At 49.2% G+C, this 18836-nt stretch overlaps 2 protein-coding genes across 4 annotated transcripts in view; one reads left to right on the plus strand and one right to left on the minus strand.

Moving 5' to 3' along the window:
• The window catches only part of VCF1 (VCP nuclear cofactor family member 1), a 24766-nt gene extending 21586 nt beyond the window's left edge, over positions 1-3180 (plus strand). For both annotated transcript variants that reach the window (XM_003417280.4, XM_064270819.1), the window contains exon 3: positions 803-3180. In XM_003417280.4, coding sequence (XP_003417328.2) covers positions 803-1039 — 237 coding nt within the window. In that variant the 3' untranslated portion in view covers positions 1040-3180. The remainder of the gene's footprint in view (positions 1-802) is intronic.
• Positions 2091-16749, minus strand: COG1 (component of oligomeric golgi complex 1). 2 transcript variants are annotated; one of them, XM_064270814.1, is made up of 14 exons: positions 16415-16748; positions 13832-14076; positions 13503-13684; positions 13223-13393; positions 12059-12215; positions 11313-11523; positions 9608-10390; positions 6931-7077; positions 6023-6184; positions 4788-4915; positions 4009-4117; positions 3446-3555; positions 3290-3368; positions 2091-2228 (listed from the first exon to the last, which is right to left on the minus strand). In XM_064270814.1, the coding sequence occupies exons 1-14, from the start codon at positions 16727-16729 to the stop codon at positions 2091-2093; spliced, it is 2937 nt and encodes a 978-aa protein (XP_064126884.1). In that variant the 5' UTR covers positions 16730-16748. The 2 variants fall into 2 exon arrangements, with proteins under 2 accessions (XP_064126884.1, XP_064126885.1); XM_064270815.1 differs by lacking the exons at positions 2091-2228; positions 3290-3368; positions 3446-3555; positions 4009-4117; positions 4788-4915 and adding an exon at positions 4922-5404 and having other exon boundaries at positions 16415-16749.
• Positions 16750-18836: the final 2087 nt, after the last annotated feature.

Raw genomic sequence — 18836 nt, forward strand, 5'->3', positions numbered from 1 at the left:
AACAATTAAGATAACTTCATCAAAACTGTATTATATAAAGACCTCAAAGGTTATATATCCTGCATTGATAGAATACCATTTTCCATCAGTGTCCATGATCAGGTGATAATCCCAAAACTGTCCCAGGTTTTTAACTTGAACCGAGAAACGATCTTACCTGTTTTGGGCACACCTTTTTTACCCCCTGTACCAATTAAAAAAAAAAAATGTTTTTTCTTTTTACCAATGATTGGTATTCCCTTTGGAGGCCCAGAATGTCCTTTGGTGGAATTCTTGGAATGAATGGCAGACGCAGGTAGAGAAGATGTGTAAAGGAATTAAGAGGTAGCTGAAGGGATTTGGAGTCAGAAGGCCTATATTTGAGTCTGGACCCCACCCCTTCCTGGGGATGCGTGCTGAGATGGTAATCACCTTGAGCTCCCGGAGTTGCTGTGAGGCTAGAATGAAACCTATTAGGTGAATGAAAATGTACTTGTGAAACTGTGAAGCACAGTGTATGTTTTGATGCCGTTATTCCACAAATGGAATAAGAAAAAGATTTCTAAACTCTAAGTAAACCCAAACCAAACTGGTTGCCGTTGAGTCCATTCTGACTCATAGCGACCCTTACAGGAGAGAGTAGAACTGCCCCGTAGGGTTTCCAAGGAGTGGCTGGTGGATTTGAACTGCTGACCTTTCGGTTAGCAGCCAGGCTTTTAACCACTGAGCCACCAGGGGTCCTTTAAGCCACATTAAACTTGGTCAAGCTGTCAGCTAAGCAGACAGCCTAATAGTGATCCCGGTTCTTTGCTTTTCCTTCCAGTCTTCCAGCAGCGAGAGTGGCGGGAGCAGCAGCAGCAGCAGCAGCATCAACAGCCCAGACAGGGCAAGTGGGCCAGAGAGCAGCTTAAACCAGATCATTGCCGGCTCCGGCCCCAACACCCCCCAGCCCGCCTCCGAGCAGTCTGCGCTCTGCCAAGGCCTGTACTTCCACATCAACCAGACCCTGAAGGAGGCGCACTTCCACAGCCTACAGCACCGGGGGCGGCCTCCGACATGATGCTGCGGCGGTCTGGCCTTCTGTGAAGGGACAGCGCTGTGCAGAGTGGATACTCCGACTTCCGATCTGTTTTAAAGAATTGCACACAAAAATGCCTGTTGGCTTTTCAGTCTATATTTGAGATAACAGGTTGACAGGCAGTTGTTTACTTGTGGTTTTGCTGCACTATTGCAATTTCAAAGGGGCTTTGAAGCAATTTTTTATAGGATTCTTTTGAGGGTGGGTATCAAATCCATGTCAAGGTAACGGTATGAGGAAACCTCATCTGCGTGTTGAACCCATAGCGTGTCCAGTTCAGACTGATTTTCAGATCCGTCAATTAGCAGCTCTTTGTGTAAAAAGGCCTTTTAAAATGCGGGACCTTCGATTTTTTAATTCAATAAACTAGTAAAGAGTGTCTAGTTTCCATGAAAAAACCTAAGCTTTTTTTCCCAAAATAGAGAAAGCTTGATTCAGTCTTGCACTGAAATTAACTGCCATACTACCTCTTAGTATGTAGATGTCCTGTTGAAAGTATTCTCTCCTTTGTAACAGGAGAACAATCAGATCCAACTTAGACCGAGTAAGTGATGCACCCTCCCTCTCTGTTATATATTTGTATCTCCAGAGGGAATGTCTGTCAGACTCTTGTATACCCAGGAAACCTGTGTGTCGTTATTTCTCCAGAGTCTGCATTTCAGACTGAGTTGAAAACATTGCACAGTTCCCGAAAAACGGGAAATAACGTGACAACTGTGTCTTACTCACAGACTTGTTACTTTAGCAGCTCACGTGCTCGCTGGTAGTTTCACCCTGTTATGGCGAGAATGACGGCACCGGTGAATGCTGATAAAGTGTAAGCTACCTGAACTGATGTCTAAAGTAACAAGTACAGTGAAGCTACTGGATAAGGATTCATCTTACGCTTAAAGTCACTCCTAGCAGTAACTAGGGGGCCACATTCCATCCCTGAAACCGGAAAGATTGGTACGGCTTAGAAAGAAATGAGCAGAGGCACCTTTAGAAGAAACAGTGTAGTATTTATTTAGAGAGCGATAGGGATGTCTCCACGCTATTTAGTCATACTCGAGAGCCAACCGAGTTTGAATAATGACGGCGTGGACGTGTCTTCCTCCTCATTGACAAGCTGTCTGAACAAGGAGCCGGGATGCATCGGGTCATCTGCCCTGGGGAGAGCCGGGGGTACAACCTGCCATTGGATGCAGAGGAAAGTGCCTTAGAGTCCCACCAAATCCTCCTGCCTGCTCACACCCTTTAGTCCACTCTACGCGGAAGCCCACACAGCACACACAACAGATCTGAGAAACACGGATAGCTCTAGTAAGAGGACTCTGCTGTTTGTCAAGATTTGAAAAGGACGTAGGGAACAGAATGAGATTGGAAAATGAAGACTATCTTAGGAAAAGGGTACACATTCGCACCTCGTTTGAGCCTTTGCTATGGACAGAATTTAAAGGTCAGTGTTCCTTGAAGTGCAAATTTAGTGTTACAGGGAAGAAGTTCCAGCACAGCCCCCCACGGATGGAGTGGATGGTCTGTGCAAGAACTTTTTCTTCTACCATCTCTCTCCCAAGTTTTAAAACCAGATGTTTGACGAAGATTTTGGATCTTATTGGGATTGATGCCGGGGAATATGGAAAGGATGCATTGCTAATATTTTGTTTAATAATAAAGCAAACAACAACCAAATGCTGTGAAAAGACAAGCTGTTGGCGCTCTCAGACACACGTGTACACCACACACTTGAGAAATACCCAGGAGGACTCCTGCTGGCTTAATGGATGCCGTCCTACTGAAACAAAATGTGTATTAACAAGAAAATGTAAAACTCGAGAGCAAATTTCCTTCTATTTCCCACCCAACTAAAATTTATGGGTGGGGGTAGAACTTCTCTCCAGCCCAAAAAAAACAATTTTTTTTTCCCAAATAAGTACAGCCCTGGTGCTGGGTTGGCTGTTGGCTCACTTACCCTATTAATACGAGAGATGATCTCCATCCTGTCCTCTAGATTGTCTGCAGCCTTGTGGCATTGGCAGCCTGAAATCCATTTCACTGAGGCTACTTTTAAAACTTCTATTAGCTCAGCCTAGTAAGACCTTGTACTTCTCTATTGCGCCGCCATTAAAAGCCGCATTAGTGCATTTTGTCATTCAGTTCTTTATCGGTTATTTAAGGGGGGGCTGATGGGGTGGTTTGGTGGGAGACGGGGCCAGGACAGACAGGGACGAGCCTCTTGTTCTTTGCACTCACCTGGGCTTTTGTTTCGGCTCCTCTGCTGGTTAACCTGGCCTTCCGAGTGCTTGTCATACTCAGTGGGAGAAGTCCAAACCTACACAAGATGAAGGCAGTCCAGCAGCAGCAGCAGGAAGCTGTGGGGCCCAGCCAAAGCCCCTTAGACTCACTTACCTGATATGACTGGTGGCCAGTGGCAGGATGTTGTGGGGTTCTTGAGAGTTGAATGTACTGCTCCTTGGGGTGAACTGATTCTCGGTACCAGTCACCAGTCCAAACAGAACCTGGAAGGCGAGAAATGGAGCACAATCCAATGCTGGGTTTTTATTGCCTAGAGGAAGGAGAGCGTCACTTCCCTGTCAGTGGTCAGTTACTACTTTGTTTCTAACATCATTTGGGGGTATGTTCTTTTGAGTGTGCTCACGCTTCAGAATGACTTTCTCACTGCCCGTGGGTTGCAGTCTCCTAGTCAGACAGCTCTTTTATGTTGTCCTTCTCTCTCAGGACTTGGTAAAATCTTAGTAATCCTTACCTACAGCCAAAGGGGTTGGGTCATAGTTGCCCCAGCCTGTGAGATTTCATCTACTCCTGCCTTCAGCCCTTATGACTAAACTGAGCTGTGTGTGCCTTGCCCTCCTCCCAGCACTGCCTCCTGGGGCAACCTGAAGCCGGTTTACTTTGTAATTTGGGCTTGTGGCGCGTCACTCACACGGAAGCACGTGTTTGACGTCACTTACAGAGGTGCGCTGGACCAGGCGATTGAGGTTGCTGTTGAGGTGTGGCGTGAAAACATCCAGGTCAAAAGGATCAATGAGCGCCTCCAAGTAGTCGGTCACTTTCTCAGTTCTGGAGAGATGACTAGGATTATTCTCCAAAATTTTTTAAGATAAACAGTTTTTAATCTTATAGTATTTTCATGCTGTTGCAAAGCCTGGAACTGGATTTATTCTACTTAATTGCCAGCTTAGTACCACTCGCCACCCATGACTGTGCTTAAGTAATACTTGAGTGTTTTCACCTGACATGACATACAGTAAAACCTGCAAGAGCCAGAACGTGTATAAGGTGGAAACCTGTCAGAGAAGGAAAAGAAATATTTTCTACTAATAGTGACAGAAAAGTGGTAAGCTGCACCCTGTCCAAAACTCATGAGATCGGGAACAACAGGCAGTGGAGTTCTGGCTCTGGCGGGTTTCACTGTGTCAGAAGCCCACTCCTTTACCCTGTTCTGCTTCTGGGAGGGGACGAAGGGCTTACATTACACCCAGTAGTTGCTAGACTGACTCAGAAGGGAGCGAGACAAATGAGAATCGAATCCAGCTTTCACACCTGACCCTGCGGTTTGTCCAACAGGTGGCCATTATTTACCTGCTGGTAATATGAGCACGTAACTGTGCAAAACCAACACAGTGAACATACAATGAGAGGCTGGCTGCTCTTCGGTGGCTTCTGAGAAAGAGGGCTGACTGCCTTGGGACAGTAGGCACAGGGGGGACGGAGGGAGGGGGTACAACACCTGGAGTCCTGCTTGCTGCGGCCACTTTTCACCTCCTCACTCTTGGCTGTCAGAACGATGCTGAGGTAACGCAGGTCATAAAGGAGCTGCAGGGCCTGGTTCTGGGTTATTGGAAATGCACCTTCTTTCTGCAAATGAATTCCCAGGCCCCACCCATCAAGAGATGACTGGTTACGTGGGCATGGTAAACAGCTTCCTGCTTTGGTCCAGTTACAGCTCGCCATTTCTGAAGCAGATGTTTTCTATACTCCTGTGGCCAGTTGAGTCTCACAACAAAAACAGGTTATGCTAGATAACTGCTCTTAAACAAAACTCAAAACCTAACAGCAAGGAAGAGACCCAGCCCTTAAAAAAAGGCCTTAGGTGCTGAAGATGGCATTTTAGCTCAATTGAACTAAAAAACAAAAAAAGCTTCCTGCTGTGAAAACAAAACAAAACAAAAAATCCGACTCATAGTGACCCTATAGGACAGAGTAGAACTACACCACAGGGTTTCCAAGGGCAGCTGGTGGATTTCAACTGACCTTTTGGTTAAGCAGCCAAACACTTACGCACTGTGCCACCAGCACGAAGGAGAGGTATCCTGAAGCTCAGGAGAGAGAACACGTAGCTGGATTCTTTCCAAAATCAAGAGTTGGAAGAAGGGGAGCCAAGCTTACTCATGGGGTGAGCTTGGTTCTTGTCTTAACAACATTACTAATGAAATGGGAACATACGCAAAGGACAGCATGCTTTCTGGCAGGTGAGCTGGGAGCTGAAGGCTGGGAGATAACCACCCTGAAATGAGGATCTTGATGCTACCTGCTCTGCTATTCGACCCCGTAACTGCCTCACATCACCCCAGGTGGGCACGGTGTGGGCTCTCCATTTCACAGGTGAGGAAGCCAGGCAGCTTCCGAGATCACACCTGGTCCTGAGGAAACTGGTACGTGATTTGCCCAGCACCCACATTGAGCCAGGGGCAGTGTGGGGGTCTGAGACCAGGGCTGTTTGAAGCTTTCATTCTTCCACTTGTATTGAGCTGCCTCTTTAGTGAAGTCCTGTTTGACCCCTGAGAATGGGTGTAATTAAATGCAGAGCTGGAAGCACTATTAATTAAGTCAGGCATTTTTATAGGACCCCAAGCCTGGGCTGAGGGATCCTTGATCCTCTGAATCCTTGATGTGAACTGCCCAAAGCTAAAGAAAGTCTATGGCTTATATTTGTTTTTCATGGAAAAATATTCTAATACCTACCTTAGTCTGTTTTTCCTCTGCAAGTTTCTCGTAGGCAGCTACTATTTGAACCATACAGCTTTTCAGCATCTCCTGCAAGGTCACCTTTGGCAGGGCATGGCCTCCCACCCGATTAACTTCCTGGCATAAGCTAAACAGGAAGGACTGTACGTACCAGGATGGCTGAAAGAACAAAGGAATGTCAGGTTGCCAGCTTGCTCCAATTAAACGAGACGTGTTAAAAGCAGATCCATTTAACCTCGCCAGGCTCATACGACAGAATCTTAACCTCTCAAATCAACTCCCCTGACAGGCAGACCAGTTAACAGATACAAAGCCCTCTGTTAAGAGAAATTTGCTGTCATTCCCTCCTTAGTCTGAGGGGGACCAACTCTCTGAACTAGCAGGTGGCACTGTGCTTCCCCCATTGTTTTTATTTCAGGGTAACCAAAACCAAAAAACCAAACCTGTTGCCATTGAGTCGATTCCAACTCATAATGACCCTATAGGACACAGTAGGACTGTCCCATAGGGCTTCCAAGGCTGTAATCTTTACAGAAGCAGACTGCCACATTTTTTTCTCAAGGAGCCACTGGTGGGTTTGAACTACTGGCCTTTCAGTTAGCAGCCGAGTGCTTAACCACCACACGACCAGGGCTATTTCAGGGTAGGTGACTCTGTAACGAACACCAAGCCCATGCTACAAAAGTAAAGAATCATTTGCGGATGTCCTCTTGAGAGCAGTCTGCTGTTTGACTGCTGGCCGCCCACTCTGCCCCACAGTTTTTTATTCGTAGAAAGCTACAAATGGGACTTTTCACTGTTCCTCAGATGCTACATATGGAATGACTTTCTAAAACCTTCTCCCTTCCCACAAAGCAGTTTTTCTTTTCCAGCCCATGGTCTCCAGCATAGTGGCACCTGTTTACCTGCACAGGGAGTCGGATCTTGGATGTGACACTGCTGCCGGACTCCGTCTCCTCCTGAATTTCTAGTTCGTCCCAGCTGGTGGCTGTGGCCAGGACTGAGCCAGCATCATCTAACAGTAATGACTGAGTGAATTCATGAACCAAAACCTGGTAATAAAAGGCAAGCATCTTTATAAGCCTATTTAGGGCCTTTGTAGAGTGTGTTTGAAATCAAGGAGTAAGCATGGGAACAGCTGAAGCTGCTTAGGTCCCGTGTGGGGTGGAAAGTGGCAAACATTCTTCTTTTGGCTAACTAATGGTCTACGTACCGTACCCGTTGCTATTGATTCCAACTCATAGCAACCCTACAGGACAGAGCAGAACTGCCCCACAGGGTTTTCAAGGAGCGGCTGGTGGATTTGAACTGCTGACCTTTTGGTTAGCAGTCAAGCTCTTAACCACTGTGCCACCAGGGCTCCAATTATTGGTATAAGTGATGGGAATTCCGTTGCTAACTGCCCTATAAGTGTCAGTTGCCACTTCGTAAGAAACCAGAGAGACTACAGGGAACAGGATGTTTACCTTGAGGAACAGAAAATAACAGACCCTTGTCTAGAGAGAAAGTCTTTCATTTCATCCAGTAGGAGGTATCATGGATTGAATTATGTCCCCCGCAAAATGTGTACATTAACTTAGTTAGGCCCCAATTCCCAGTGTTCTCTGGTTGTCCTGCATTTTGTGATGGTGATTTGACGTTAGAGAGGATTAGCATGGGGTCATAACACCCTTACCAGGTCACGTCCCTGATCCAATACAGAGGGAGTTTCCCTGGGTGTGGCCTGCACCACCTTTTATGTCTCAAGAGATAAAAGGAAACGGATGAATGGTTAAATAAGCTGTGGTATATTCACACAATGGAATACTACGCATTGATAAAGAACAGTGACGCATCTGTGAAACATATTATGACATGGAGGAACCTGGAAGGCGTTATGCTGAGAGAAATTAGTCAGAGGCAAAAGGACAAATATTGTATAAGGCCACTATTATAAGATCTTGAGAAATAGTATAAACTGAGAAGAACACATACTTTTGTGGTTACGGGGGGGAGGGGGAGGGGGAGGGAGGGGTTATTTACTGATTAGTTAGTAGATAAGAACTACTTTAGGTGAAGGGAAGGACAATACTCAATACAGGGAAGGTCAGCTCAGCTGGACTGGACCAAAAGCAAAAAGTTTCCGGGATAAACTGAATGCTTCAAAGGTCAGCGGAGCAAGGGCGAGGGTTTGGGGACTATGGCTTAAGGGGACTTCTAAGTCAATTAGCAAAATAATTCTATTATGAAAACATTCTGCATCCCACTTTGGAATGTGGCGTCTGGGGTCTTAAATGCTAACAAGCGGCCATCAAAGATGCATCAATTGGTCTCAACCCACCTGGATCAAAGGAGAATGAAGAACACCAAGGTCACACGATAACTATGAGCCCAAGAGACAGAAAGGGCCACAGGAACCAGAGACTTACATCATCCTGAGACCAGGAGAACAAGATGGTGCCTGGCCACAACTGATGACTGCCCTGACAGGGAGCACAACAGAGAACCCCTGAGGGAGCAGGAGATCAGTGGGATGCAGATCCCAAATTCTCATAAAAAGAGCAGACTTAATGGTCTGACTGAGACTAGAGGAATCCCGGCGGTCATGGTCCCCAAACCTTCTGTTGGCCCAGGACAGGAACCATTCCCGAAGACAACTCATCAGACATGGAAGGGACTGGACAATGGATAGGAGAGAGAAGCTGATGAAGAGTGAGCTACTTGTATCAGGTGGACACTTGAGACTGTGTTGGCATCTCTTGTCTGGAGGGGAGATAGGAGGGTAGAGAGGGTTAGAAACTGGCAAAATTGTCACAAAAGGAAAGACTGGAAGGGCTGACTCATTAGGGGGAAAGTGGGAGTATGGAGTAAGGTGTATATAAGCTTATATGTGACAGACTGACTTGATTTGTAAACGTTCACTTAAAGCTCAATAAAAATTATTAAGAAAAAAAAAAGAGATGAAAGGGAAGTAAGCAGAGAGATGGGGACCTCATGCTACCAAGAAAGCAGCGCTAGGAACAGAGCACGTCCTTTGGACTTGAGGTTCCTGCGCTGAGATGCTCCCAGACCAAGGGAAGACTGATGACAAGGACCTTCGTCCAGAGCCGACAGAGAGAGAAAGCCTTCCCCTGGAGCTGGCGCCCTGAATTTGGACTTGTAGCCTACTCGACTGTGAGAGAATAAACTTCTCTTTGTTAAAGCCATCCACTTGTAGTATTTCTGTTACAGCAGCACCAGATGACTAAGACAGGAAGGAAAAAAATCCAGGTCTTTTGTCTATAAAACCTAGGCTAAATATGAAAAGGTTTCTGTTTGTGTGACTGGCAGAGATAAAGTGAGAATACCTGTATGAAATAGGAACTCTTGTTCCTTACTGTTAAATGACGTTACTGAGGTTGGCAAGACTGGGACATGTCGGGATGAGATGAAGGGGACACTGGTGAACATAGCAAGAGTAAACAAAACAAAAACAAATGAGGGAAAGCCCTGGGCCACCTGCTAGCTCAGGGAGTTGGTACCCCTCAGAGGAAGGACGGCATGACAGCAAACCTGACTTAACGGAGGGATGTGTACCTGCTAACAGATCTGCCTGTCACTCACTTTCACAACTGCTGAGCTCCAGACCCGGTATGCTGTCACGCTCTGCTGCAGCAGGAGTCCTTTCACTTCCTGCCACTTGGTCTGCAAAGGCATCATCTCCTGGGCTTTCCCCTTTCCCTGTTTCTTCAGTGCCCTCGGCTCCCTGGCTGGCTTCTCCGAGCCCCCTGATCTTCCCGAGATGCACTGCTTCAGGTGGGGACACAGTTCTCCCAGGGACTGGCAGAGCCTGGCCATGAAGAGGACGGCGTGCAGCCTGACATCGGTGAGGACCCCCTGCTGCCTGAGTGTGATCTCCTCGACGCCCTGCAGCTCGGTGTGGATGCAGGCCACGATGTGCTGGATGCAGGCCACCGAGTGCGTCTGCAGCATCCCCTGCACAGTCCCAGCATCTGCAAACCGGTCAAAGGCAGAGTTCTGGGGTGAGGCGTCCTTGGGCAGCGACACGTCATCAGGGGGCAGGTAAGCCAGGAGGTCGTCCAGTTGAACCTTCAGTTTGGAATCTAGGGCAGAACAGAAGCTTTGCACACCAGGACTGACAGCATGAGCTTTCATGGAGAGGCCAGTGCTGGCGAACTGGGCCCGGTTGGCCACGTTGATCCAGGCAGCATCAGGAGGCAGGTCGTTCAGGCTCTCTGTCCAGAGGAAGAGAGACATGTTGTGCTCAAAGTGGATGTGCTTATTGGGAGTGGAGTTGTCGGCGCTGGATTCAAGCTCCTGCAAAGCTGAAAGCAGGAGCTCTTTGGAGCTACTGGAGATGGAGTCAAAGCCTTCTTTCATCAGAGTCTAAAGAAAATGAGAGAAGAGTTCTAATCACAATTCCTTTAAGGAAACTGTAAGAGTACCAAGCAGCAGTTGATCCCAGCATTCAGAATGTTCACCACGTTCAGAAAGATGACGTGGTGTTGGCAGAGAACAAAGAAGCCATTACTGATGGACATGACCCACTGGCAGTCCTGCTCTCTCTTTCGGCTCTAACGCCTGGATGTCGGCTAATTTCCATGGTTCATTTATCCAGAAGAACCACCCAGAGGTTAAGTACACAGAGGAAGAATACAATTAAGAAGTGGCAGAAGTCTACCAGGACAGTCAGAGATCAGTAGCTGGAAGCATCTCACCAGGACTGGCATGAAGCAGCTGCACTTCTGGCGGCCCGCCTCACTGCCTCACCGCCTCACCTCACCACCTTACCGCCTCACCTCACCACCTCACCCCCTCACCACCTCATCACTTCACCTCACCACCTCACCGCCTCACCTCACCTCACCACTTCACCTCACCGCCTCACCACCTTACCGCCTCACCTCACCACCTCACCCCCTCACTGCCTCACCACTTCACCTCACCACCTCACTGCCTCACCACCTTACCGCCTCACCGCCTCACCTCACCTCACCACCTCACTGCCTCACCGCCTCACCTCACCACCTTACCGCCTCACCTCACCACCTCACCCCCTCACCGCCTCACCACTTCACCTCACCACCTCACTGCCTCACCACCTTACCGCCTCACCTCACCACCTCACCCCCTCACCGCCTCACCACTTCACCTCGCCACCTCACTGCCTCACCACCTTACCGCCTCACCGCCTCACCACCTCACCTCACCTCACCTCACCACCTCACCTCACCACCTCACTGCCTCACCACCTCACCTCACCACCTCTGGCAGCTCACCTTACCACCTCACCACTTTACCACCTCACCTGTAATCGGTCGAGGAACAGCTGCTGTGTCAAGTCCTCCCAGAACAAGAGCGGCTTCTCCAGAAGCCGCCGGCATATCACATCCCAGCTGTGATTGGTGGACTCATTGGTGAGCAATTCCCATATGGCATCCCGGATCCCAGCAAGGCCTTTCATGTTCTTCACGTACATAAGCAGGTTGGTGAGGCCACTTTTAATGTCTTCATTACACCTACAACAAAATCATTTTCCTTGGGCTTCACTGGATTGGTGAGCTTCACACCTTTGTTAAGAAAAACAGCAGGACCTCACTTGAAAACCTCTTAACTGGGCCCTGATGCACAGAATGTACAAGCACAGAGCTCCTCTGGATGGATGGGGGCGTAGAGTCTGCAGCCCTTTCACCAGGCCTACCCTTGCTTCCCTGGGATACCTACAAGGTACTCTAGAGCCTCAGGGAATGGCTTAAAAAATCCATGCACTAAAAAACTCAGCAGTTGCAGAAGTCTTACATGAAGAGAATTTACAATCCTCTACATGATATTTTGAAAGACAAATTCCTTTTTGGTCTCCCACAGTGGGTGCTACACTGCCATGAGGGGACTGCTGGACACCTAGTGGCTGGCACACCCAAGGGGGGTAGCACGTAGGGCCTCATCCACAGGTTCCAGCTCATCTGTTCACCCCACATCGACCCTGCACGGCCATGTTCATGGCTGCAGAGCTGGTTCCTGCCAGCCTCAGGAAAGCTCTTTCTGGCTACTTACATGTGGATCCATTTCTGCAGCGTGTCCTTCAGGTATTCCTGGCTGATGGGGTGTGCTAGCGTTCGAAGAGCTGGCTGGAACTCGACGATGGATGCTGGCAGGTGTCTGAACCAGCTGCACAGCTTCATCTCCTCCTGCAGAACACCGATGCCTTTTCCTAGAGAGATGTCCCAGTGAGTAGCCCTCATCCTCTGTCACCTGGGTTACGGTGACAGTCTCCTAAGTGAGCTCTCAGCATCTACTCTAGCTCCACCAGGATCCCCTGTCATATAAAAGCCAGCTGTATTTATTTAATTCCAGTCATGATCGGTGCTACAAAATAAAAGTAACAGATGCATGGGGACACAGAACAGAGGAACTGCACTAAGCCTGAAGGGTCCTGGAAGGCTCTCCATTGTTCAGGATAGAGTCCAACTTCCCTAGTCTGGTCCTCAGGTCTCTACTCATCTGCCCACGTCTCCTCCAGCCTCTTCTCAGGCTACTATTCCCCACCCCCAGTGCCCCTCAGCCTCACCAGCTTTCTTCCAGTCCCTCAAATACTAATATCCTTCTTGACTCAGGACCTTGGCACATCCTCTCCCCATGGCCTGGAAGTCTCTTTCTTGCCCTCTTCACCTGACTAAATCCCACTCAGACTTCAGGTTTGTCTAAGTATCACTTCCCCAGGGAAGCCTTCTCTGACTGTGCTAAAGTCCCTCTGTTTACTGGTCCCAAGGCTACTTGTACTTTGCCTTTAGAGTAATGATCAATATTGACATTAAACATCTACATATTCATGAGTTTAATATCTGGAGCCCTGGTGGCACAATGGTTTAAATGCTCAAGCTGCTAACTGAAAGGTCAGTGGTTTGAGCCCATCAGCAGCTCCGCAGGAGAAAAGACCTGGTGATCTGTTCCCTTAAAGATAACAGCCTAGGAAACCCTATGGGGCAGTTCTACTCTGTCACATGGGGTCGCTATGAGTCAGAATCAACTCAAAGATACCTGACAACAACAACCCCATCGCTAGACTGAGACTTTATGAAAGAGGGGCTGATATTTGCCCGGTGTACTGCTGTATCCCCAGAGCCTAGCATAGCAGCTGGGACAAGGCAGACAGATAACTCAGTAAATCCCAGTTGAATGAACCAGGGGGAGAAAAAAAAAGGTTGGCTGAGAGCTCACCATTAGGATGCTGGCCTGTGATGGTCTCCAGAGTGGAGAAGAGCAAGCCACATGGCAGCGACAGATCTGGCAGCTGACCTTCTGGTAAACTGTAGAAAAGGGCATGGGCTTGGTTCAAAGTGGTGGCCAGCAACTCCACTAACGAGCAAATCTGAGCCTTGGTACCAACACCTATGAGAAGAAATCATTCTCCTTTAAACAATTTCCTTTAGTAAAGTTAAAAGCAGACAACACTCTGGATGCTTCGTCCTTTCCCATTTTGGAGAGACGCCACACCCACCCTGGTGCGGCTGGTTGAGAAGTTTCTGGATCGCTGCCTTCCTGGCCAACAGGAAGTCTGTTAGGGCTTGGCGAGGAGAACTCTCTTCCAAGAGCATTATAGAGCACAGGGCCTCGGCAACGGCTTGGTCAGACACAGCTTGGCATTTGAGCAGCATCTTGCTTTCATGCAGGATGGCTGACCTAGAGAAGTCATGACAAAGGTCAGCAGGGAATTTTTTCCGTGTTGGGAGAAGAACCTTGGTACATCAGGAAAGAAGACATACTCCAAAAAAACCGTAGTGGTACAGAGTGACCATAACCAGAGATCTCTGAGCGGGATCCACTTACCGGAAGTGGCTGGCTGCTGCCACCTGCCGTATGAGTATAGGGAACCGGGAGAGGACAGGGCTGCATGCGGAGCCGGAAGAATCCAGATGGAGCAGTCTGTGAAGGTGGCAGCAGAGCAGGTAGAGCTGTGTGGCATGGAGGTACTGAGAGGCCTCCATTGAGCTCCAGATTTTTTCAGGGATTTCTAGCAGTAGCTTGATCTGGGCAGCCATGCTATAAAACTTCTCCTGTGATGGCTGTGGTGGCTGCATGGAAGGACAAAAACCTGAGTCAGGAGGACAGTCACGTCAATGTTCTCAGACCTGGGGAGAATGTGGGGGTATTTTGGGGTACCAAGCTTTCATGAAGCCCGATTCAGTCTCACTCAGCGGGAAACAGAAGCTGGGTGTGGTAGAATTCCTACAGTCAGGGGTGCTGCAAGACCCCACTGGTTTTTCCTACCATTTGCATGCACCTTGCTCAATAATCTCAGGAGAGGGAAACAATTTGGTCATCTCACAGTCTGCTTCACAGTGATCCTCTTGATATGTTGACAGCATGGAGTCCCACTGACCACCACTCCTGGGGGCTTCTCCTTCCCTCTCTGATGTTTCACCTTTCTACATTTTCTCCTGCTTCTTCAAGTACATCATGGACTTCTTTGCTGGCTGCTCCTTTCACCACCACCACCAAATCTTCCTCTGGTTCCTCCTCAGGGCCCTACTCATCTGTCTATCCTCGCCCCTCAAACCTGCCCTCTGAGCAGAAGACTGCTGCCACGTCTTTGTTAGTCCTCACCACTCCTGAATCCTACTCCACCCTTTTCTGCTGCTGCTGGACATCTCCCCTTCCAGTGTTACTACCGTCTCATAATCAGTATATTTAAATCTAAAGCCATCTCTCCTACCAAAAATTTTAACCTCCTGACCTCCCTGTGGAGCCCTGGTGACTCAGTAGTTAAGAGCTCAGCTGCTAACCAAAAGGTCGGCAGTTCGAATCCATCAGCCGCTCCTTGGAAATCCTATGGGGCAGTTCTGTTCAGCCCTACAGGGTCACTGTAAGTAGGAATTAACTCGACGACAATGGGCTCGGACCTCTGTATGTATTTTAGCATACGCCACCACTCTGCTCCCAAAGTTCTAGGACCTCCATGTCCCTCTGATGGTTCTGTTGCTCTTTCTAACACTGAGGTCTGTTTCCACTTCCATGGTTCTAATTCAGGTCATTATCATCTCACACTTAGACTAATCCAAAGACATTCTACTTGCCCTGCCTCTTATCTATCCTTTCCTTTGCTATCAGATTGACCTTCAAATGCCATTCTGATCATATCTTTGCTCTGTTCTAAAAGTTTCCCCCAGTTTTGAGTATCATCTTAGCTTGGTGGTCAAAGATTTCCTGCCCTTCCACTACGTTCTTCCAGGGACCTAGTAATCCAGTGGGAGAAGGGTGTGTGTGGGAGAAGGCAATGCCTGTAACATTTTTGGTTGCCACAACTCGGGGGGAGGGGGGTGGGTACAACTGACATCTAGTGGGTAAAAAAAAAAAGGTCACTAAATATCCCACAAGGCACAGGACAGCCCCCACCACAAAGAACAATCTGGTCTAAACTATCAAGAGTGCCAAGGTTGAAAAATCAAGTTGATTATCTACTGTTTTTAAATATCCTTTTATATACTCAGACCCACGTTTCCAAATCCCATCTGTTTTTAATGCCCTTCCTTACTGAGAAGGACCTGAGCCCGAGGTGACTTCCTTCAGAACTCTAATGGTAAGTGTACACATAGTTATTTGGACAATTAATCACCCTTTATCCTTTTTTTTTTTTTCCTACTGCTAGAAGAAAGAGCCCTGGTTGCCTAAAATGAAAATATTCTGCTATCAAAAGGTGAGAGCTTAATGGCTGGCCATACCCGCCAACAACTTCCAAAGGGTAGAATAGCTATTTGGGAGTGTGCAAGTTATTCCTGGGGGTCAGGTATGAGTGGTTTGGGGGCTAGATGAGTAATTGGGGGGGGAAAGGTGTCACCATAACAGAGAAATCTGCTAAGAACAATGTCAAGAAATGTTATGTAGGAACAAGTTGCACTGACTAGCAGTATAAGGAGCCCTGGTGGAGCAGTGGTTAAGAGCTCGGCTGCTAACGGAGAGATCGGCGGTTAGAACCCACCAGCTGCCGTGGGAGAAAGATGTGACAGTTCCATAAAGATTACAGCCTAGGAAATCCTATGGGGCAGTTCTACCCTGTCCTATAGAGTCGTTATGAGTTGGAATCGTCTTGATGGCAGTGGGACTGCACTGACTAGCAAGAGACCCAAGTAAAGCGGGAAGGGGGAGCCCAGTGAGCCCGACAGTGAGGAGGGGGACTCGGGGCCCGGAAGTCGGGGAAGCTCCGGAAAAAGCTGCGGAATGACCGCTCGTGGAAGGAGGGCAGGCGTTCTTCCCGGTCTCCCCTGAGGCGGGGAGTCGAAGAATGGGGCAGGCTCTTCCGGGAAGCAGGTGAGGCCCGCGAGGACCGAGACTGACCCGCGCAAGTCGGAGCGCTGAGGCGAGGGCAGGGTTGCCGGGGCCTGCGAGCCCGCGAGCTCCCGGGGCGAGACTGACCTCCGGGCTCCGCGGCGGCCGGGGCGCGGCCGGGCCAGCCTGGCGGAGGCGGGCGCAGTACTGGTCGGTGGCCCTCACGGCGTCCACCAGCCCCTCGGCACAGCGGCGCATCTGGCCGATGGTGTCGGCCGCCTCGATCAGGTCGCGGTACCGCTCGCCCACCATCTGCCGCAGCTCCTCCTTCTTGTGCTCGATCTCGGCCCGAACCTGGCGCTCCAGGCCGCGGATTTCCTCAGCTCCATGCGTCTCGAAGAGCGCCGCGGGGTCGCGCAGGTCCAGCCGCTTCAGCGCCGGTGAGGCAGCCGTGGCCGCCATCGTGGACCCGTCAGCCGCCGGCTGGGGCCACTTCCGCCAGCTGGCCCGCCCCGCGGCCATCTTGGTTGGGGGCAGGCATACTTCCGTCCCAGTGGGCGCCATGTTTGTTTGGGGCTGTATTCCCCGCGGGGGAAGGGCCGGGCTTTCGAGGGGCGGGGCAGCCCTCACGTTACGTATTCAGGTCCCTTGGACAACGCGTATCGGCTGGCCAAAGCCTTGCCTCGGTGTGGAACTCCTTCTAGCGCTAGGGGAGCCTCTCCTGACGTTGGGAGCTGGGGCAAGCGTCCAGTCGAGTTAATTATCCTAATTACGTTCTGCCAAGGGGATAGCCCTCAGCTGGGACTATAATGCCATCTCAGGACGCTTGCGTTCATTCCAGGCCCACCGCAACGCCAGGGCAATGGCCTTACCCCCTGCGACAACGCGATTTCACTCTTCAGTCGATCACCTTCCCTTGCGGACATTGTTCTTGGACCTAGATTTTGGAACTCCTGGCTCATCCCTTTTCTACTTCGTCACAGAAAAAAAAGAAAAAAAATTTTTTTTTCTATTTCTTTTTCTTTCCACAAACTCAAAACGCTCCCTGGTGGCGGGTCTGCAGCGAGCAGTGTCTGCAATCCCGTTCTGTGGACGCACAGTGGCGACCACGTGCTGCTAAACTGCAGGCTGTTGGCAGGAGTCAACACTACTCCCTGCGCTGTCTGCTGGTTCCTTAGGAGGCAGCCTCACGAGGCACGTTTGTTCTTTTCTGTGGTCATGAACAGAAGGCAGGGTCAGTTTTCGTGCATGGGAAAGAAAGCCTGTGCCTACGCTCCTTCAGGTTGAGATCAACCGTAAAATAGCTTTTTACTTTGTCACATAACTTCCCACAGACTCAGAACGCCCCCTGGTGGCAGGTCTGCAATGTGTCGTTTCTTTGACCTCTTTGGGTAGGGGACATTGGTCTGGTTTTGGCTGGCCAGCATCTGCAGGCTCTCTTTTCTATGTTGGGGAATTGACCTCTGTACAGCAAGATCCTTTCCCCTGGACCCGTTAGAGCTTAGCCTGAGCCTGGCTAATCAGACACACACACCTTCCTTGTACTTTGATGTCAAGCTAGTGCTGTCAAGAAGCAGGGAGAGTGGAGATCCATTCTGGTGGTGACAGATATATCATGTGCCATATCCACTTTGGAGAGAGAGCAGGGCAGTGTTGACAGTGATGCTAGTGGCAGCTGTGGCCGTCCATTGGATGTCTTCACCAGACTTCCCTGAGGCATGCTTTGCCTGGGTTCTGAATGTCCATCTGCACTTTGTCCCTGCCTGTCCTCTGAGCCTGGTTCTTCACCTTTCCCAGAGAAACTTCATTTCTTTTTAAATCAAAAGTAGTTTTGTTGCTCACCCTAGACCCTAACTGATACACACACTCCTTCAGTTTCCAGCTCCTTTCTAGCAGCAGGGGAGAAATCTCAGCCTATTAGTGTGGAGGTCTGGGGATTCGTATGAGGTGGCTTGCACGTCTGCACAAGATCTGTCATTTCCGGTAGAGGAAAGGCAAGCTGGGCAGCTGACTGACTCCGCTGCGGGAGTGTGCTCTGAAATCAGCACTTTCCCCACCTTGTTGCTCTGCTTCCCGACTGTCTTAGTTATCTAGTGCTGCTGTAACAGAAATATCACAAGTGGGTGGCTTGAACAAACAAATTTATTTTCTCACAGTTTAGGAGGCTAAAAGCCTGAATTCTGGGTGTTGTCTTTAGGGGAAGTCTCTCATCTCTGTGGGCTCTGGGGGAAGGTCCTTGTTTCTTTTCAACTTCTGTTCCTTGGTGATCTTCACGTGGCACTGGCATTTGTCTTCCTCCCGCCTCAGCTTGCTTGTTCACGCTTAATCTTCTGTTTTTGTATCTCAGAAGAGATTGATCAAAGACACACCTTGCCTTATTAGTGCTTTATTAACATAACAAACAAAACCCATTCCCAGATGGGATTATAACCACAGGTATAGATAGGGGTTACCATTTACAGCACATATTTCTGAAGGACATGGTTCAATCCACAACACCAGCCAAGTTCACCTGACTGCCCTGGAGAGGCCACTGTTGTGCCTCTGTATGCAGAAGTGAGTGAGCATC

Source organism: Loxodonta africana, chromosome 18 (assembly GCF_030014295.1).
Source record: "Loxodonta africana isolate mLoxAfr1 chromosome 18, mLoxAfr1.hap2, whole genome shotgun sequence".
In the NCBI taxonomy this organism is placed as follows: Eukaryota; Metazoa; Chordata; class Mammalia; order Proboscidea; family Elephantidae; genus Loxodonta; species Loxodonta africana.